Raw genomic sequence first — 22429 nt, 5'->3', positions numbered from 1 at the left:
ACATTGACTGAACTTCATGCATCGAATATAATGTGTTACAGGTAGATGTGATAAGCGTGCCGACTAGAGACCAGATGATCGTGCACGAGCCTAAGAACAAAGTGGACCTGACCAAGTACCTCGAGAACCAGAAGTTCCGCTTCGACTACGCCTTCGATGACTCCTGCACCAATGAAGTAGTTTACAAGTGAGTTTTGAAAATTTAATTCTAACTACAATTCTACTGCTGAATTCTTTCAAAAGAACACTGTGCCATACAATCACAGCAATTAATAAATAAATGTAACATAATTCACAACTATATTTACTACCTATGTAATATAACGTTTTTTTTACTCATAGTATTCACAAAAGATTAAATGAAAAATTTCTATCTTTACATACTTAATCTATTTCAAAGGCTTGCGCTTTAAAAAACTTTGAAATAGAGGTTCCAAATATCATACGAATTTTCTTTTATAAAATAATAACTTAGTAATAATGTTATTTGTAAATATTATTTGTCATCAATTCACACAATATTTACCTTTACAGTAATTTATGGTCTAAAGAAAAAGGTTCAAAGTTTTTAATTCGAAAAAAAAAAAGAGAAGCGCTAGTTGAGTTGTTTTGGGTCAATGACCTCAAACGTTATGTTTAATATGGACATGACTCCGGGATTCCGGGATTTTATATTATCGCGCTATGTTACGCTACACACCAATTTCTCTTTAAAGATCTAGATGTTATAATTGGTCGTTTTTATTGTCCAGATACACGGCAAAGCCCTTAGTGCAGACGATATTCGAGGGCGGCATGGCCACGTGCTTCGCCTACGGACAGACCGGGTCGGGCAAGACGCACACCATGGGCGGCGACTTCCAGGTAAACACTAACACCGTAACAATTTCTTTTATATTCATTCCATTCAACATTGAGGATGGTAATCTATCTATCTATCTAACTGCGGTGATAGCCTAACACGTTCAATCAATCAGTTTATTTATCTATCGGAATACGGTGCAATAGGTACTTGTTTTATGTATATTACAGAAGTTTAGTTAAGAAAGAAGTTTGTCAATAATAAAGAAAAAATAACCTTTATTGCATTCTGTTGTATTGTAGTATACATTATGAATTTGCTTGTTCGATCGGCAGGGCAAGACGCAGGACTGCAAGAAGGGCATCTACGCGATGGCTGCCCGCGACGTGTTCGCCTACCTCAAGTCAGCCAAGTACAAGCCGCTCAACCTCATAGTGTCCGCTTCATTCTTCGAAATCTACTCCGGAAAGGTGCGCTCATGAAACGGAAATTTATAATTCTTAGAAGTGCAGACCGGAACTAGATTATAAAAGCATATAACATTGGAATTTAAGAAGCGCGAGTGATACAAAATTCGTTGCGAAAATTGGAACGATGTTGAAATGTCGAAAGCAAACCGGAAAAAGACTGATGGCTGAGACATTTCTAACAGAATATGTAAATTTTATAGCGCTTTGACTTCTTTTGGCAAACAATAACATTCAATCGAAAGTGAATCATCCTTTCTTGCAACACTTCAAAATTAGCAAGCAGTTTTTGCTTATTGTGTCACGTGAATAAATAATGAGCTTTTGGCAAAGGTATTCGACTTACTGGCGGATAAGGCGAAGTTGCGAGTGCTGGAAGACGGCAAGCAGCAGGTGCAGATCGTGGGACTCACCGAGAAGGTCGTCGACAACGTCGATGAAGTGCTGAAGCTCATTCAACACGGGAACCAGGCGCGCACTTCGGGGCAGGTTAGTGGTCGCTCCAGCGCCTATTTAAATTGGACCTTATTTATAAGAAAACTGACATAAAACATTCAGCACTGTAATTCATTTATCAGCGGAGATAGCCTAAACATGGCTAATCATTGAATAATTTATTTGTCGAAATAAGGTTCTGTTGGTTCTTATTGTAAATAAATCCAACTTATTTTGCCGTAGTTGGCTTGCAAATATGCACATTGTCGAAATATTTACTACAATTACTAATTGTCAAATATTTCTTTACGAAATCATAATTACGATGAAGAATAAAATTACAAGAAAAAAACAATTAACAAACATCAAAAATTCTGCTAAGGTGTAAAAGTACTACCTGCTAAGAATGTTTTTTTAAATTTAAATTAGTGAAAGAAGAGTGACCACAGAGATAAGAGCCAACGTCGAAGGTAAATTTGGAAGAGACGGCCATTAATGTTTACTGTTCTTAAAAAAGCTCGGGTTCAGAGTGAGATGAATAGGAGGGCTTGTATGACAGAATTGATGAATGCAAGTGAAGCCAGAGAGGTTTGTCAGTAACGTGCTAAGAGGCTACCGGTAGTCTCTGGCTACCTCAATGGGAATCCAAAGTATATCGCACGTTGAAGTCAATACCGTTACTAAAAGAAAAAGTCAACTTTCGGTAAATGCTTGTAAGATGGTTTGGTTATGACGTCATAAATCAGTTCACGAAAGTTTCCTGACCGCACTTGGTACTAAAGAATGCGCTTACAAAACAAAACGTGTCACGCATGTGGTAGGTTCATTCACAACGGTAGGTACCCCTACATGCTCATTAAAGTGTGTGTAGGTGACATTGTATTCGAGATGTAGTATTGTACGCGAAGATTGCGTTGTAATGGCGTGTCCTGTGGCGTGCGGCAGACGTCGGCGAATTCGAACTCGTCGCGGTCGCACGCCGTGTTCCAGATCGTGGTGCGGTCGCCGGGCATGCACCGCGTGCACGGCAAGTTCTCCCTGATCGACCTGGCCGGCAACGAGCGCGGCGCCGACACCTCCTCCGCCAACCGCCAGACCAGTCAGTACTTCGCCAATACCATTCAAGGGGCACTCATTGCGAATAACATACCGAGCGTTTAATTGGTTAAAACACTGTCACCTGACGTGACTTATTAGTAGCAGTAGAGCTCCTTGTGAAAGAGTTCGTCCAGGGAAGTTCTGCCACCTTACCTATTTCCGCCGCCAAGCAGTGATGTCAGCATTACTGTATTCCGGTTTTGGAGGGTAAGATTGCTGGTGCAATTACAGTCACATGGGACTTGTCAACTTATGTCTCAAGGTGACGTGAAAGCTCTGAGTGGCACTGCAATTGTTACGGACAGGCGTGTACCTTACCATCAGACGCACGACTTGTTCTTAAAAAAAGTTAGACTTTTAATTATTTATAATATTTTTGGAGATAAGCCGCTCTCTAGAAAGCCATTGATGTCGGATCGTCAAATCGGTCATTTCAGAAGTCCCTGTACTTATGAAGTATGTTCACTCTAGCCTATAGACATTTAAATATAGACGCATCCATGTAGTTAAGATGATTGAAAAGGGACGATATATAGGCGATCAAAAAATCCACGAATTGACTGTACTGACTCGTATTATATGATAACGTAAACGACACGATAAAAAACGTGAGTGGCAATGGTAACACCGCAGAAATCAACATGTGGATAGCTATCTGTAATGTTGTCGGTCAATGAAATGCTAGTCTTTTTAAATGTAGAGACTATATTATAATAACACATTTATTTTTACGTTTACGTAAACAAGCCTCTGAAAAGGAGCGGAGCCATCTTACCAATTAACCTAGTGTTGTACCACACATTGTCTACAACAAAAGAGGGGAGAGAGGAGAACGACAACCTACTGGCGCGTTGCAGGGATGGAGAGCGCGGAGATCAACAAGTCCCTGCTGGCGCTGAAGGAGTGCATCCGCGCGCTGGGCATGAAGGGCAACAACCACCTGCCGTTCCGCGTGTCCAAGCTCACGCAGGTGCTGCGCGACTCCTTCATCGGCGAGAAGTCGCGCACCTGCATGATCGCCATGATCTCGCCCGCCATGTCTTCGTGCGAGCACTCGCTCAACACGCTGCGTTACGCCGACAGGTCCGTTCCTTCTACTTGCCCTAGACGAAAATTGAGAAGCTTGCCGGGAAAGAAATCCCTCTCGGATTTCAAATTTTGTGAAAATTTCGTTATAATTGTTAGTTACATCTCGGGAGTGATATGCAGTTTTAAAAAGAAATAATTACGTTTTTAATCTTGACCTCAAGCTCTTTTTACACGGCGCTTTGTTTGTCAGTGGTTGTCCAAAGGACGACGTTTGCACCGCTACAACGTGACGGCTGTAACGATTGTATGTAGTGTATCTATGAACAGCTCAGGGGTTTTAAAAAACGTGGTGCATACAGTCTCTAACTCCATTGTGACGGGGTAACGCGTCGTTAAAAAATATATAAATATATTACGTAAATACATAGATTTTTCAATAAGAAAAGAGTTCGCCAGTTACATATGTTCGTCACTGCTGCTAGTATTGCCATTTTATTGTTATGGGTTGTACCTATTGTTGGATCATGGAAAAATGTAAATTTTAGAAAAATCATATTTTTACTTTATTTTTTCACATTCGACGTTGACACCTGTCAAAAATTGAAGTTATTGAATGAAAACGATGGAGCCAGCAAAAGAGATGGTGGTGGTTTCGTTGTTGGAGGGTTTTTCGCTGTTGTGAAATCATTTTAAATCTCGTATTTCTCTAAGCGGCTTTTATCTATACAAGTTTATTTTAAAATTCACACTAAATAAAACTTCAAAAGATATTTCTAAGCGTAGAACATAATATAAGCCTTCGAAATCATACTTTTCCAATTTTTCGGGAATTTTCCCGGAAAAAATGTTCACTATTTGATATTTTTCGGAAAATTGTCGCAACAGTAATTGTAACCCAAAGTAATTGAGAATTAGTTATTAAAAAAAAAATCGCATTTTTTATAATTTGTAGCAGCTAGAAGAAGCTGCAGTAAATACAATAAGATGAATTGTTATCCATGTTTCTGTGTGCTGGCTGAATCGAAGTACTCGAATTTAATAATTACCATTTGTAAAACTTATTCAATACGAATTAATCTATTTAAGATTATAGGGTCACATCTGAAGTAACTTAATTGTCTGTCATCTTTTTCGTCGTCCCGTGTTGTGCAGGGTGAAGGAGCTGGGCACGTCGGACGCGCGGCCGCGCGCCGAGTCGCCGTCGGCCGACGCGCACGACGTCGACATGCAGCCCGTGCACGACGACCTGGCGCAGCTGCGCTCGCTCAACGTACGGCCCCGCCCTTCTTTTAAGTCGTGGGAGACTAACGATCTAGTACATGACACGCATAGTTGCCGCCGAGGCGTATATAGTGCTTTTCTCAAACAATGTGAGGCAATAATAAAAGCACTGGATTGTAATGAATTTTCATACCAACTTCGCGGCCATTCGCTGGGAAGATGTCGCGCGGTTCATAAATGACCAGCGTCTCATCTCATCATCTCAATGATCAGCGTCATTCCGAGCGTCTTTGAGAAAGTTACTTTATATTACGAAAAATTAAAAATCAGAATATGATAGTACAGGGTACGTATTGATATATGGATCTCAGAGAACCAACAAGGCGTTTTACAGTGGGATTTGCAAGTGCATTCTGCATAATTGCCGCCTACTGCTTTTCCACAGTGAAGTGTGTGAATCAAAGTAAGCGCTATGGCACAAAAAAAATAGTGTCATTTTTGTGTGTGTGAAGTAGTACCCTATTTCAGTACTTTCCATAAACAGGTTAAATACTTCAACCTTACGAATAGTATAGTGCTAGTAAAACAAGATTTATAAATGTAGATATAAAATAAAACTATAGAAGAAAGGCGTAATAAATTTAAGAGATGTGGTCCGATTTTGATGTGGTAAGCGAAAATGGTCTCCCTGTACCAGGAGGGCGACATGTCGGCGGAGATGTACACGTTCCACGAGGCCATTGACGAGCTGCAGCGCGCCGAGGAGGAGGTGCTGGACAATCACAAGGCCATCTCGGATTACCTGCAACACGCGCTGCAGCGCTGCAACCAGCTGCTGGCCATGACGCGCGACGTCGACTACGACCAGGACGGTCAGTGCCACCTCCGTAACCTGTTGTGCTTGTTGCTGTTCTCCCGAGTAGTTGAACGATTTTAAACACACTTTTGAAGTACTCGTCCAATTCTTTAATGACACGAAAATAATACACAAAACGCGTTTTACCGTATTGCATGTATGTAGCGTGCTTGTCTCCTGGTAATGCTTTCTGTACGTACTTTATCTGCAAAGGCGAGTAGGTTGGAGGCCCTGTGTTGTGTGCTTGTGTATGGCTTTGTGTATGGCACGTGTGTGTTGTGTGGCGGTTGCAGGCGCGTGGCCGTGGCGCTGCAAGCGGCTTCGGGGTCAGCACTCCGCCACGGGCAGGGTTAAGACCCGCAGGATGATAGGTCAGAATCACCCGCACTTGCCGGCGAAGCAATTCATGCATTTCACCGCTATGTAACGTTCATTCGGTTCTGTGGCTTACTGAATCTATAGGAAGTAACAAATAGATCAAACGCGACGGGTTAGCCGCGTCAAGTGCACGTGACATTCAAGAAAATCATTGTTTATTTTAAACTCTAAACTTTCAACATTAGAAATAATTTTTTCGCGTTTTAAAGGTTTAACTGACTACTTGATCTTCGAATTTATATTAATCAACGACCGAAATGAAAAACTGTAATACGACAATAGTTTCCAGTCTTCCAAGTTTGTCTCCAACGTATGACACACTATATTTCGAACTAAGTAACACTTGTGCCACTTCGGTTTTTGTATTTAATTTTCTTATATTTTTCGTTCGGACTGCTGCCGACAGCAGCGCGGTAGTCTGTCGTTTGACGCACTTCAAGTATAATGGCTAAGAGTGCGTTATTCTTAGTGTTTGTTGAAAATGATAATAGCGACTTTCTTGTTTGTTTTTAGAAATAACCGTTTCAGCCATTGTCTGCTAATTTCGGTGTTTTCGTTAGTTATTTATGTGGTTAAATCATTAGTGCACGGGTCAATACAATATTATGCCGTTAATACATATACACCGTAGCACACAGATTTGAGCCAGATTCACTTTTAAGAATATCCATGCCTTGCTACTGGCACTTTTTTTATAAGGCTTCATTTTTATTTTCATAAAGGTCTTGTGGAACGGTCCATAATTTTGATGTCAAGTGGTTCTTTGTACTTTTTGTTTTCTAGTAATCTTTTACATACAGCTACCGTCTGTCTTATCTTTCCACTCGCGTCACGTTATCACAACCAATCAATCGCTACTGCGTAGTAGTATACTAGTCGAATTTTTAATTAGATATAACAAACTTACAGCTACTATAGTTATTTCCACATAGTATAGGTAACGTGACGTTTGAGATTTGACGGTTCTAGGGATGTAGTGACTTAAAATCGAATTAAAAAAAAATTAAATGATTATCACTAGTATCAGGTTTCTTACCACGGTATGACTTCTTGCGAAACTGAACGCGTGTGGATACAGTGAGTGTGGTTTGTGTGAAAAAAGTGAGTGACAATGGTAACGCCACTACAAATCGCGATGAAGGTAGTCGTCGACAGCGCAAGAGGGTAGACAGATATGTCTGCTCATAAAGCTGTCATCTGCCGCCGTCCAGTCAACCCGTGACCATGGAGCGTGCAACCGTTCCGAAATATCGGGAAAATAAAAAGAAGTCATACCGTGGTAAGAAATCTGATACTAGTGATAATCATTTAGTGAATAACCACGAAAGTCTTAAAATCTATATAAAAAAAATTTGAATATCTTATCGAGATAAATTGTAACGGAGAGGGAATCGCTTTAGAACCAATAATTTAAGAATAAATAATAAACAAAATAAGAAATAAAAAACCCAACAAAACGTCCACAACAAAGCCTAAAATCAACAGCAACGAAATGAAATTTTAATAATTACTCATTGACTTACAATTATATGGACGTCGGGTCCGCGCTAAAAAGTGTCCGCACTTGTAAGGCGCTAAAATCGTATACAGAGCGCGACACTCCGCTTTAGTCTTCATTTGTTCTACGGACAGCGCGATACTGCGATGACATAACAATTTAAATTTCGAATAGGTTGACTTGGGACATTTTTTTCGTGGTTTTTGTATTAGACCCGTCGTCCATTTATTTGTAAGTCAATGTAATTACTCCAAAACGTTATGCGAAACTCAAAACTAAAGAAATCGACCCGCATACAAGGTGTATGCACTCGTATTGATGCCGATTCGATTTATCGATTCTATGGCGTCTTTCTCTTTGGAAAAATATTCCGTTTTCCGCATCAAGTAGTTGGGGTAATTTATTTTTATTATTGTCATTTCCGTTCCTATCTACTTAATATACTGAAATTTTTATTTAAAATCACAACTCCGACAAATATTGTTTGTTTTTGGTATATTATAACAAATTTACTATTTCTTTTTGGTGGCTGGTTGAGAGATAACTTAAAAATAGTATTGCAACGTGAGAATGTGAAATGTCGCAGTACCCACCCTATGTGAAATGGACTATAATGTCATTTTGAAAAATAATGTTGCCAAGTCTATTGAATAGCGATGTTTGGCCCAGTTCTCAAAGAAACCACTGAAATAGAATTATTTCAATAGAAACGTTCAAGATTTTTGACAGAGGCAAACTAAGTCAAGATTTTTGACTCTATAAAAAATTCGCTTAATAATATTTCATTGACACTTCGCAGTGGCAGTGCCTTCCAGGCGATTAAAAGCTCTGATTGGCACTGCAACTTACCATCACGCGCACGACATGGATAACGAATATGAAGAGGAACAGAAAAATACCAATATTCATACTTTTCTAAGCTGTGTGTTACCAAATTATTGATTTTTAAATTCAATGATATATTATTTACCTTAACGACACATTGAGTGAGTTTTAAACTAGCATCCCACCAAGCTTCAGTTTATTATCTCTAATTGAAAATCCGCGTATAGTAAGCCACGTGTAAATCATTCGCTGCTCCATACCTTTGAAACGTTAATGCCACTGCTACCGCTCATAGGCATGAAAGGGAATGTATTGGCTTTGTAATCTAAATTATTCGATCATTCCAAAATCTATACCTATATGTATAAAGTCCCAATTATTTTTTGAAATCCATTCAAGAAGCATTTTTGTATAGTTGAAAAAATATTATTTGCACCAATGAATGTTGTCTCTTGGAACGGCTTATCCTTTCTACTACTATATAGTATAGTAGTATAGTATAGTATATAGTAATAAAACCATTAACACTTATTTACCTCAAAGCGTACGTGGATTTAACGATTTTGTTCCATCGTACGGGTCATGCGTTAAATGTTTTTTCTGAATTCTAGTTTTGAATGATTTCTTTTCTCATCAGATCGTTTTTTTTAACTGTAGGTACTTCGTAAAATATGGACTGCCGATTCTTTTCTTACTAAATCTAACAAAGTTAATCCCTCATAAAGGTTATCATGTTTAGAATAAGTGTCAATGCGTAAAAGTGCCTAAAATATATTGTTTCCTCTATACAGATGGTTTTTGGTCCTATTGTATTCTAAAGATATGAAGCGATAAGACGAATCGTTGCAAATAATATCTCGCCAACTATACAAGGTACCGGTTACGTGGTCGACCTTTATCGTTGTGCAAGGGAAAACGGCGTTACTTGCTTGCTTGCTTTATAGATATTCAGATTCGCCGTCTATAGCTCCTTTATATTAAAAAAACTAACATTTTGGATTTATATGCTCGCCACGTAGGGAGGTTTAAAAATAAATTCTAGCATCGCTGTACCAGAGTCGAAAGTACCTTGTCACTCTTTAATTTACTTTCATCACTTTGTAACATATTAAAATTTTCACTATATAAAACTTTCAGAATTGCAACCTTGGTTTTTATTGCAGCGTACGCGACGCAATGGGAGGAACTCCTGAACGAACAATTAGCCGTATTGAACCAGTCACGAGATCTCGTAGCCGAATTTCGTACCAAGATGCAGCAAGAGGAGCATATCTCTCGGCGTATCCAGCCCCCGCCAGTGAGGCATCACTAGCCTCCGCTCGTTTCTACGTAGACTACGCTACAACCCCATGCCTGTCTGTGTCACTGTTGCATTTGTCGATAAATGCCTGTCGTACGCGTACGTGGCGTCTTTGTGTTGTCTAAAGTGTATTTGTAATTCTAATTATAAAGATTTTAAATTATGAACAGTTACAAAACAAAGACAAAAGTTTTTTTTTAAATGTCTTTGTTTATGTGTCATGGGCGGTTGGACTGTTATGTAAATCCATCTTATTAATTGTCAAAATAATGACGTCTAATAAAAGTTACGTAGTTCACGAAAAGATCTCTAGAAAACGTAACTAGTTTAGACTTAAAATCAACGACGCTACGTATCGTAATTGACCAGTTGAACTGAATGACGGTATTCACAACATGAAAACGAGCGCGACAAGCGCAAACAGTATTTGTTATCGAGCGAAAATATTGTAGCTGGCCTACTTTGATTTTTCGCTTATTAATTCCGTCAATTCGCCACATGCTGTGACAAGTCGTGATGTGTTGTGACAGGTTGTGTAATGACAAGCTTGGTGTACTAAACTGTGCCGCCGTGAAATGAGAGACTGTTTTAGAGGTGTTAAAGCACAAACGCCCGAATTCATTGCACTGGGTTCAACAAAATAATTCGCTGTTTGTACATGAGTTTGTTGTCTGTGGATTTTTGCTTCGTTTCGTACACAGTTTTTTTTATTACCTGGTCCCAAACGAGAGTACCAGATTAACAAAATTTACAAATTAGTCGTACCTGGAATCGCATCCGGGATTTTAATGCCAAGCGTCCGTGATGCTAAGCGCTAGGCCACTAAGACCCGACTCCCACTGACTGACAGGACTAGTTACCTATGTCTGCTGCCAAGCAGTAATGTCGGTGGGACTTGTCAACATATGTGCGTCTCAGGGTGACGGGCGCAATGCAACTGCTCCTCAGATCTTTGCGATTGAAAGCTCTTGAGTGGCGCTGCAACTGTTACGGATAGGCGTGTAGCTTACCATCAGGTGCACGATTTGTCCGTCCCGTCACTTAATATTTAAAAAAAAGTAATATACCTTAACATTATGACATTATAGTTGCAATTTCAATGATAATGATCGTAGCTGCAAAATAAAGCTGCGGTTATGCATAAGGATGCCGAGCTGGCAACCTCAGGGATGCCTCTGCAGTCCTGGGGATGCTTCGGTACGCCGAGTGCAAGTACACGGGTATCGGGGTGAGGGTAGGCAGAATGCTTTGCCAAGTCCCTTCAGTGGGCGCCGGGCCTAAGGATGCCATAAATTTTGAGTTAGGACGGTGATCAGCCACTTGTCCATTTAAGCCTATTTCCAGAGACTGCTCCGTCATGAGTTGAAATACAATACTTAAGCGATCCGATAACGCAATTAATCTTGGTAATTTAAAAGACGTTTTACGTTACTACTAAGTAGTTTATGTAAATGCGCGTAAGTTACATTTTTGTTTGCCTTCAGATTTTGCTGAAACAAAGCAAAGTTTTATTATTTAAGTTGCTGTAATAACTGTTTCTAGAATAATTTATTATTTTTTTAAATCAGAGTGCAGTATGCCTTTAAAAAACTGTGTACGAAACAATGGTGCACAGAGTTTAAACGATTTAATACAAAGACGGGTGCGAGATTGAATTAATATTGTATGTTTCTTTTAACATAAGTGATTTTGCATTTAACTCATGGCCTATTAGATTTTGGAGCGGCTGCTGTGTTGAGCGGGACTAGAGCTCAAGTTTTATGTCTTTATTGTCGAACAAACGACCAGTTAACTTAGACACTTGCCAGTGTTAGGTAGCGCGGCAGTTCTAGTTATCGTCGCCTCAGAGGGAAAACCACGCATATGCGTTTTTACGTAGTTCGTTTTTACTGATTTTTGTTGAAGAAAAACTTATAAACTTCTCGGTCAAATATATTGTTAAAGTAATATGGTATCTGAAAGAGGTCTACGTACGTTGTTGCGTTTACAACATTTTATTTTACACCACATTTTTATCTTCGTTCTGAAAAATTACATAACATACGAGATTTTCGCTCTAAGGTGACGTTATGTTAGATATTGCCTTTTACAAGTCGAAAAGCCAGACTAAATTGATCTCACAAAACGCTTGATACAAGCAGACGTTCTTATACTTTTGTGATGAGTAAAGACGGGATGTTCCATGACATTTTTTTGTTTAAATGTTTCTTCGAAGTACTCGACATTGTGAAGTGTCGTAGCCCAAGTGAGAATTAACGGATATTGTAAAAAGAGGACATGAGATCATATTATGTGATAGAGCAAGATGGAAACAACGGAGAGAGCCCTTTTCGTTGTCAAAGAGCAACTCCATCTTTCTCTAACCAGTGCAGTTGTAGTCAAAGCTCCTATAGATAGAATAATGAATTTACGTGTACTCATAATTAACATTAAGAAAAAATATTCAATAGTTACTATTTTGAATAGAAAGAAATAGAAAATGCTGTATTTTTAAACTGGACTTTATTGAAATTTAAATAAGAGCACGTTTGGTTGCTACTCAGTACAAAATAACTGTGTGCAAAAATAGAAAAGGCTACGACATACATTAAAAACAAAATTACACTTAAAAGTATTAAATTTGATAGATTCCTTGTGAAATGTTGTTAAAATCAGTGTATAGAAGTTATTTCTACATATCTTTAAATTTATGTTATTGGTGGAAGAAGACAGGACAATGATAGCGTGTTCAACCAGTCTGGTCAAAACAGCTCATAAAAAATACCCAGACTCGGCGCAAAAGTAATGAATCTCAGATTTTAGAATAAACATTGTCATAATATTTTGACTTGTCATCATCGCTGAATATGATTCATTTTAAACAAGAACGATTAAAACTTAATCCAAGCGTAACACGAAAGGTGTGTATCGCAGGTTTTAGACATTGTTATAATATTCTAAATTATTATCATTGTTGAATTCAGTGGTTAGTATGTTAAAAAGTGAGTTCTAAGAATGTGTCTTATAATTGTGGTTATTCGCTATGACCACCCTAAGTATTGTTTTATTAATAGCTTATAGCTCATAGCTTGGCCCTGGAGCGCACTTGGCGTCTTCGATAGAACCAACTCGACCAGAAAATTTCTGTTAATCGAGACAAACAGACAGGCAAGTAACGTAATGAAGACATTTCTTAAAAAATAATTCGTTTCTAATATGAACACCTGAAAAGCTTCCTTGGAAAAAAGACGTGTCAGCCCCTGAATCCAATGGTGACTATATTTCATCTAAAATTTGAGATATGTTTATTTTGCATGTTAATCTTGACTTTTTGTTGCTTGTTCTTCAGTTTAAATAAGTAGCGCTTTTTGTTCCAAACGTAGTCTAAATTGTTTTTATACGATCTGTTTTCGAGTGTATTGTAGACGGATGGTTGACACAATTGTTGGTCCTTGATGATGTTCTAAGTTGAGATTGCTTCCCATTCCATTTACTATGAGATTAGGCGTGATATGGTGCTAGCAAATAGTTGTCTCGGACTGATTTACTTGTGTGCTTTCTTTACTCGTTGATTATGTTAACATTGATCCATGACGTGGTACGAATTGCAAAGCTGTTTTAAAACCCGGTCCACCAATTGGATAGCTTATTTTAAAGGCGTTATGATCGAAAATGAAATTTGTTTCTGGTCATGTATTGACAGTAAAACATCCGTGCCATTTTAAAACCAGTTTCTTGCGACTGGATAATGACCAGATAACCTGTTAGAAACAACCACGATTCCTGGCTGGCTACCTTCTGCTTTCGATTGCTTTCTGCATATATCTCATTCACATTTTTGATCCCTGACCATGGGTAACCTATCACAAAGTCGAACATTTTTTTGTCCGAAATAACGTGTGTTCGAAATTTCATTACACCGAAAACCGAATTATAACGAAACAGTTGTTCTTTCAGGATATGTTGGAAGGTTTGTCGCAAAGACACGATTAGGTTCGGTTAGGTTTAAAAGAAAAAAAAACATTTTCCTCTCAAAATTACTTTCGAGGTTATGAAATTTCGACCAAACGTTATTTCTGGAAAATGTCATTTCAGACTACAGCCATTCCTATAGCATAGTTAAATGGGCAAATATTTTATTAACCGGGGTCAAAACAATGCCCTGTTTACTTGCACGTTCATGGGGTGTTTTGGTATATTGATGCTAGCATGGTTGTGAATCTAAAACACGAAAGACCTGTTTATATTATTTCGAATTAGATTTAGGTATTCCACAATGGACAAACGAGGTTTAAATCTAACGAACATTTCCTCAAGTCCTCGAGATGACCATGGTTGTATTTTACTTTAGTACGGCAGTTTTAACACGCTCGGCATTAACATGTAACCAGGAATTTAATTTTCTAATAACTTTAATTAATGACGGTGACTTTTGTTAAGAAACGTAGGGTAGCTTTTTTAGTAGGGCTAAGCCCGGAGCGTCCTGATGCAGTACATCCGTCTGGTTTTATGGTATTAATATGACATACATAACGCACCCTCTATAAAAAGTGACAACTCGAAAAGTAATTTTAGAAACACTTGACAAAATTCTGTTGGATAATATGAAAGTGATTAATTATTTTTTTAATTATTTGTTTTGTAAATTCCCCAACGCACTTTTCGTATTATGTCACTTTATAATTGAAAGTGCGATGCAAACGTGATTCTGTAACGGATAAATTCGTGGTAACCTATATTTGTTAATGAAAGTTACAAAATCCATTCACGGCAATGGACAGCTGCATTGAAATGTAATTTTCGTGTGATTTTGAATGTTGTAAGAGTCGGTCCACTTAGTATTTGTTAATTCTGTGGCGGTTGACAATCTTTGCCTTTTTTTGTTAGCGATCTGCCGAGGCGTGGCTTCGGCGTTTCGGCTATTGCGTTTACGAGAGCTATTTCGACATGCACGTGAAAAGTTCTTTTGGTGTTGACTTTAATCGATTTATTGTCGGAATGGCCCTCTTACTACATGACTAAAGCGTGAGTCGGTGAGATTAATTTCTATACGCAGATTTTTCTCCCATAATTTATAAATAACTATTATTAGACTCATTCTCATGATAAAAATCGTAAAACTGTTCTTTTTTTTTATTTAAAAAAAATAGTAAAACTACTTAAAAGACTAACTGCTATCGTAAGTTCTCTCAGTCATTTGTTTTCAGTTTTGTATTTATTTATTATGTTGTAATATTGGTAATATTATAAATATGTATGATTGCCTCGGTTGTGTGGTAATTTTGAATTTGTTTCTGTGGCAACAACTTTTATACGCCAGACAATTCAATCTAGGGGATACTCTGTGCTATGAGAACTAGAGCAACAATAACTCGGCTACCTAGACCAGAATCAATTTAGACAATTTTTTTTAAAACCTCTAACTTCATCAAGTGAAAATTTGTTTTATGAATGATATAAAATTCGACTTTGTTAGAACCTTTCATCTGTAACATTTCTAAGGCATTATTTTGTATTGTTTCTCTTGCATCGCCGGTGTAAGCTCGACAATTGCCGTTGTAGAAAACGCAGAATTGCAAATTCATAAATGAACAGCAAAATAATTGCTTCTTCCATTAGTTGTAAAATTGTAATAGAAATAATATTGATGAGTCTGGTGCTACCTGGTAATGTGTTTAAAATAGATCCAATCACGATGTTCACTTTCAGAAATACTTTTAATTATAATATTTCATTTCGTCCTAGCTATTAACACAACACACGAGGGAATATGTATACTATGGCAAAATATTATTAGATAGCTTATTAATTAATAAATAAAAAACATCGGTGCTCTGTATCAGAGTGGCTTCACCGATTGTACTGAAAGAAAAATCTCTCTTTTTACTTTGTTATTATGATTTTTTTTTTAAATAATTGTAATATTATCGATATTGTAACTGGTTTTGCCTTGAATGAAATGTACTGGTTTTGTATAGGTCTGTTAAAATGGACAAGTGAGGTTGCATGGCGAGCGCGAGCGATCGTCGTAGTTGTCTAGTTGAAATGCTTTATTGTAATAAACATATTTTAACATCGCACATTATAATAAATTAATCGAAATTGATTATTTGATTTTATTGCTTGGTAGCCTAGTGGGAGAACGGCTGCTTTTCCATTGACCAACATATACCTATAATTTTGCGTCTCTTATTCCAGTGTGACCATGGTCCACCTTTTGAAACTAGTCAGATGAATAGGCGCCATTTACTCGTTTTTTTGTCCCAAACAACACCTTAAGGCTCAACTCACACTGGCGCAGAGTCTGAAGCGTCGCGTCATGTTTTTCGCCTATAGCATATTCATCTCTATTTTTCCCATTATTAAGGTACAAATGTATGTTTTTCAAATACGGAATCGTATTCGCAATCGCCTTTTTGTAGTTGAAAAACAAGACGCTACGCCACGCTTCGATGCTGCGCCAGTGTGAGTTGAGCCTTTATTCGACACGAATTTCATCGCGCGGCTGCCGCCCGGTCTCCGCGCAGCGACCGTGTGCATCTAACTGTCATGGCAAAATACGCTCTATTTATTTAGCTTTTACGTATTAACTTAAATCAGCGTCCCGGGCGCGTAGGCGAGTCTGGTTTGTCTTTGGTCTAAGCGGCGACGCGCGGTTGTATTATATAGTAAATAGAATTCAGATTTGCCATTAATATAAGAATGTTAAACCGTGATAACGGCGCGGCGGCGGCTGCGCGCGAAGACTTTCGCGTCGTGTAGGTAACTTGTCAACAGTCTACTTTTTGCAATTAGAACGGACTAAACTTAGAGGATGGAAAAAAATAACTAAATCACGATTCCTTGTCTTTGATTAGTCAAATTTTGCAGTAGAATATGCTAACTGGCGTTTTTTTAAGATACCATGTGACGGAATGAACAAGTCGTGCGCTTGGTGGTGAACACGCCTGTCCATAACCGTTGCAGTGCCACACAGTGCTTTAAATGACAAAGATCTGACTTAATGACTATGACCACCAACAAACGACCTTACTTTTTGGTTGCAGAAATAGGCAAGGTGGCAGTTCTTCCCTGGACGAACTCTTAAAATCACAAACATAGATGTATGTCTGCTTAAAATTATATAGGCTATTTGGTATTGGCCTTATTGTTCATAATAAATAAATTAGTTATAATTATAACGTTGCAGACTTATAGTCAAAATAGATTCGATGACGACTGGCGATTTTTCATACAACCAGATCGATTAGGAATGTCGTTCGCATCCATTTACGACGACTTTGACCATCGAGCACCTCTATAAAGTGGTTATGATGGTCACAGTTATCTCAAATGATATGATAATTTAACCTAGCATCAAGATTGAAATAATAAACAAGCAATTTCATCAAAATTTTCTTTAACATTATATTTGTAAAATAACATTTTATATTTACATAGTTTGTACTGGTACAACGAAATGCAGGGAAGTACGCGAAATAAATGGAAGACCATATGACAAAATACTTTAAAATAAATAACATTTCAATGTGGACACGAATAAAAAAATGTTTAAGTAGGTAAGTGTACGTTCATACAAATTATCGCATTAATGGCAGGCAACGTTATCTACATGGATACAGATTTTTTGATAATTTCCTTAAGGCTTACTTTACTTTGCCGCGGAAATAGGTTACTCAAAAGTAGTTTTTTTTAATCCTCCTGAAAAATAAGAATTGTGTAGATAGGGTTGTCTGTTATTAAAGCGACGAAATACAACCAGCTAAAGAGGAAAAGTTTACATGCAATTATTATTAAGGTATTTTAACAAAATGTATATTTGACAAGTCTAACTCGAAAGTTACCCTGAAAATCCGCGTAGAAATATAATTCTCGTATATTTTCGGAAACTACTAGTGGATTTCAGAAATTGAATAATCGTTAGTTTTGAATGCAGACGTACATTTCAGGCAGACTTTCGAGACAAGCGTATTTGTGCGTATCATTCTGTACTTCACCTTTGTAGGTACATGAGCAAAAAAGTAGCATGTACACTCATCTTTTTTAACGAGTCTACTTCATTAAGAAAATTCAAAATAAACAATAGTATCACAGTAACAATCCCAGTGATGTACAATAATGTGTGATAACACACTACAAACAATCCCGAAGGTGGGTAAGAGAAACAAAAGCGATTACAGTAAGTATTTATCTAATGCTGCTCCATAGTAAAAAAATAAATACATATCCCGTCAACTGCACGAGTACTTCCCATTTATTCTATAGAACAATGACGTCATAGAACAGTTAAGCCCTTTCTTTGCAATCTTTCTGTGATGAAACTTATGGATATTATATTTAAAAGCATTCTAAAGCTGTTATTTCGTAATAGTAATAAAAATAATACCCAATTTTGTTTTGGGATTTTTTAAATATTTGTAAACAAATATAGAGATAATATAAAACCACAATAATCTCCAATTTATTACGTATTACACTTTTTATACAGTCAATAAAACTACAAAACAGAATTTGAAAATCATTTAAAAAATTGGACCTTTTTGTATATTGACATGGTTTCATATAATGTACTAAATTAGAACACGGTCAGTCACTGACGGTGCTGCAAAATTACATTATTCTGTAAATATTGTTAAAGTACTTCTAAAAAGGGAACTTATACTCCAAACTCGAATTTGTACTTCATAGTCTGAGAATATATTTTATACAGTCTGTGGATCCAATGTCATTTAAAGGAGACAAAAGAAAATAAGTACATTGTCATTTGAAACAAACCTACACGACCCCAAAATCTAAATTTGATAATACAAATTTTAAAATAATACAACTCATTTGCAAGGTAAATCCCTTAAGATGTGAGTAAGAAACTCAAGTGGTTGCATCTTTTAAATAGATATATAATGACGTCATTGTTGCATAGAATAAATGATAATCACCACTGGGCACTAGCCTCCGAGTGAACCAAGAAATTAATTTGATCATTAAAATAATATCTTTGGTTAATCTTCTCCTAAGTACAGTTCCGGTGTTACAGAAAAACATAATTTACTTATTTACACCTATATTACGTAGCGTTGAAATTTACAATTAAGGTTTTGTAAAAAATAATGTCAGTTCGTGGTAAAGGTACCTTATGGTCGGACCTCACTTTTCGGCACACGTCATCAGCAGGCTTGACCTGGTGCATGCTGACAAAGCGACATATAAAGCACACGTTTACGTTACTACGTGCTGATAAGTTTTTTTTTTAGTAAATACAACTTGTAAAGTATAAGTCCACAATGTTATACAACCGTTGAAAGGTAGAAAGGGTTAATCGACATTTGAGTTGAATTACTCATGTCTAGATAGTAAAATTTATACAGTTCAATTTTCACAAAATTAACTTTTCATAGTAATCAGATATAATTCATTTTCCGTTGAACCTTCTTATATTTAATATGTTAAGCAGTTTTTGGTATGGGTGTTATTAAAATCGATACTAAATAGTCATTGTTAGGTCATGTTTGTGTTAATGATCGCTTTACATTTAATGGATTTTGTTAAAATTGGATAATGGATTTAAAGTTTTTGATACACATTTATTAAATAACACCCACACACACAAAAATTACGCCATAAGGTGCCTTTGGAGCTACACAAATATCAATACTATATATGAATTATTTTTGGGGTAATTATAATCATTTCTATATTTTTACGATCGCGTTATGTATTTTATATACTATTGTTTTTTTTTAATATTACAATAAGCGTAACTTAAAATATTAACGCTAAGCCGGTATTTACGTCACGATAAACAAAATAACATGAAATTCCGAATAAGTACAAATTGAAGTCAGGTCCATGCATAATAAGGGTGTTATCATATATATTAAACACGGTATCGGCTTTTGTCGTACAGAAAACTGATGTAAATTGCTGATGTAAATGTATTTATTAAATGGACTTTTTGTACTGATAAGTGTGGTAGCTCCTTAAAGGGAACAATATACACATTCGGAAATCATGAGTATAGACTCGATTACCTTCAAAATCGTTACAATAACTGTATATTCACAGGTAGCACTTGTGTAAATTACAATATAATAAGCATTGACGTAATAAGTGAACAAACAAAATATTATTGTAGACAAAACTATGGAAGCTACGCGATATGGTAAGCGAAGTTTATTTAGAAGTTACATGATTTAAAAATTTCTTTATCTAATGACGAGTAAATTTAAAAAACATTGCCATTTTTTTGTAATAAAAAAAATGCTGAAATAAATGCATCTTCCTAAAATTTTTATATACCTACCTGATTAGTAATAAAGTTTAAAATTGAATACTTGAATTTGTGGTGAGCTAAGTGGACTTCATAACATTTCCCCACTTTCGATAACAAGTCATGGAACCATCTTTTTTGTCTTCTATTCCTAACGTCATACATTCAAATCAATACATTCAATAGTAAAATAAATAAACAAGATTCACGCACAGCCTTCCAAAATTTACCTATTTAATTAACTGATTATCCGGTGAGGGGTCCCCTGGTGGGTGTCAAAGGGGGTCCTCGTCGAAACCTTCGCTGATGAGCACATCTGGGTTGCCAATGGCTGGGACCATATGGGAGTACTCGCTCGTCGCCCATAGGTATAGATTTAGGGTTCTCTCCGTGCATTGGGCTATGAATCTGTGAAGTTAAAGATTTTGAGTTCTTAGGTTTTCGCGATTGTTACACATAGGAAATGAAACTATTTTTCCGGATTTAAATCGCGTATATTTGTTTTTTCTTTTCTTGACCTTGGTAGTACCTCAGTGAACCGTGACCATGGGACCTGTAAAGGGCCCGAAACGTCGGTTTGTTTGAAAGAAAAAACAAATATACGCAATTTAAATCCGGAAAAATAGTTTCATTTCCTGTTAAGGATTTTTTTATGATTGTTTGATAAAAGGTACAGTCAAGTGTACAACAAGCTTATCGCAAGCAGCATAGAGTTAATTTTAAATCTTAAGTTCAAGCTCTTTTTTGTTTTTGTGCTGTTTGTTGATTTATTATTTTTTTGTCTACTATTATTTTTTATATTGCAATTTATTATGTTTTATTTAGACACTTTATTGATAATTTACAAATTTTCAGAAATAATTTAAATATTTATGTGCAAAGCCGAGCTTTATTGCAGAGTGGATTAATAAACGAACGTGAAAAAAAGGTTTATGATCTATGAGATGTCACTTTGACAGTGACAGTTGTTTGTTTACATTTTCACCTTCGACTTCGTCTCAGAGTTTAGATAGTACTTTTATATTATCATTATTATAAATACAATATTAATAACAATTGTTAACAGTTTCATGTACAATGGTTATTATAACGGTAGAAGGATAACAATACTTTGTTATTTATATTGATCATCATCGCCATCATCACCATCATATAAATGTATACCCATTTATACAAATGGATTGGACGTATAAATGGGTTGCCATTTATACGTCCTTATACTGGGGAAGGGTCTTCCTTCAGACGAGAGTTTAGGATTTACTATTTTATAATAATATTTATACAAATAACAATTTTTTGGATATTTTAATAATCGTTTATCTTTAAAGTAGTTTCATGATCAATGTTTATTTTTTATTCTGCTTAAATACGTTTATTTGAAGAAAGAATTTAAGGTATAACTAAGCCAAGAGCAGATCACTTTGGACTTCGAGACTTTCTTATCGCAGATGGCATACAGTTGACTTTAAATCTTTCGAGTCTAGTTTGATGGTTTTTAGACTCTGTATTGTAATGTAAATGTAAATAAAAGTAATTACCTTGACTACGGTTTCTTACTGAAATAAAATCGTTATAGGTACCTATCACTAAGGTACAGGTAGGCAAGCGTAAAAAATTGCAATCGCAAGCGTGCAAAATCATTTTGCAATGGCACTGTGAAGTAATTTATTGCATCGGCTCGTGTACAAGATAATACACCTTTATTAATTGCCTGTATGCTTTCGTTAGGTTCAATACTAAATATTTATGCCAATGTGCACTGTGGTGTGAACAAGTGCTGTATTTACGCTAAACTGAGGGATACCGCGCGCGTTCACTGTGGTGCGGGTTTTATGATCAGAATTACCAATAGCTAATGCTTCAGGGAAGAAAGCGTTATAAATATGATGTAATAATACAACTTTTAACATTTTTAAAAACTTCTTTAATCTAACTATTTTGACGTGCTAGACAAATACCAAATGCCTGGTCTCAAGCATGGGAATTCCCTGTACTATGGGTACCAGAGTAACATGATAGTAAAGAGTTATGATTGTAATAATTATAAAGAAAGACCTAAAACCATCCTAAAACGATCTTGTATTTCCATTGGAGCCCCAACAATTAGTAAGACAAACAAAAGATGGCGCACACGCATTTTTTAAGTTCGTTTGTTTGATCAATTATATTGTTAATTTCATTGATTATAAAAGTGAAATAAAGTTATTGAAGTCAAGTGGTTTTATATTGTGGGGTACCTACCGGGTGATGGTTAATGGAGAAGTCTTGTTTATA

At 36.6% G+C, this 22429-nt stretch overlaps 2 protein-coding genes across 7 annotated transcripts in view; one reads left to right on the top strand and one right to left on the bottom strand.

Annotated features, from left to right (window-relative positions):
- The window catches only part of LOC113230556 (kinesin-like protein KIF2A), a 96294-nt gene extending 82427 nt beyond the window's left edge, over positions 1-13867 (top strand). For all 4 annotated transcript variants that reach the window (XM_026464559.1, XM_026464560.1, XM_026464562.1 and 1 more), the window contains 9 exons: positions 42-187; positions 753-864; positions 1138-1272; positions 1603-1758; positions 2650-2803; positions 3660-3885; positions 4984-5101; positions 5750-5924; positions 9773-13867. In XM_026464559.1, the coding sequence (XP_026320344.1) occupies positions 42-187; positions 753-864; positions 1138-1272; positions 1603-1758; positions 2650-2803; positions 3660-3885; positions 4984-5101; positions 5750-5924; positions 9773-9921 (1371 nt within the window). In that variant the 3' untranslated portion in view covers positions 9922-13867. The remainder of the gene's footprint in view (positions 1-41; positions 188-752; positions 865-1137; positions 1273-1602; positions 1759-2649; positions 2804-3659; positions 3886-4983; positions 5102-5749; positions 5925-9772) is intronic.
- A 4623-nt stretch (positions 13868-18490) lies between these two features.
- LOC113230082 (adenosine monophosphate-protein transferase Fic) overlaps positions 18491-22429 on the bottom strand; it is an 8401-nt gene continuing 4462 nt past the window's right edge. Inside the window, exon 3 of one of the 3 annotated variants that reach the window (XM_026463833.1) lies at positions 18491-20555. In XM_026463833.1, the coding sequence (XP_026319618.1) occupies positions 20402-20555 (154 nt within the window). In that variant the 3' untranslated portion in view covers positions 18491-20401. Of the gene's footprint in view, positions 20564-22297; positions 22383-22429 lie in introns of those variants that run through there. The other 2 variants (XM_026463834.1, XM_026463835.1) reach the window with 2 other exon arrangements.

This window comes from Hyposmocoma kahamanoa, unplaced genomic scaffold, assembly GCF_003589595.1.
Source record: "Hyposmocoma kahamanoa isolate Upper Pololo Valley unplaced genomic scaffold, ASM358959v1 63, whole genome shotgun sequence".
NCBI classification, from domain to species: Eukaryota; Metazoa; Arthropoda; class Insecta; order Lepidoptera; family Cosmopterigidae; genus Hyposmocoma; species Hyposmocoma kahamanoa.
The sequence above is the reverse complement of the archived record's forward strand: the minus strand, read 5'-3'. Positions and strand labels throughout refer to the sequence as shown.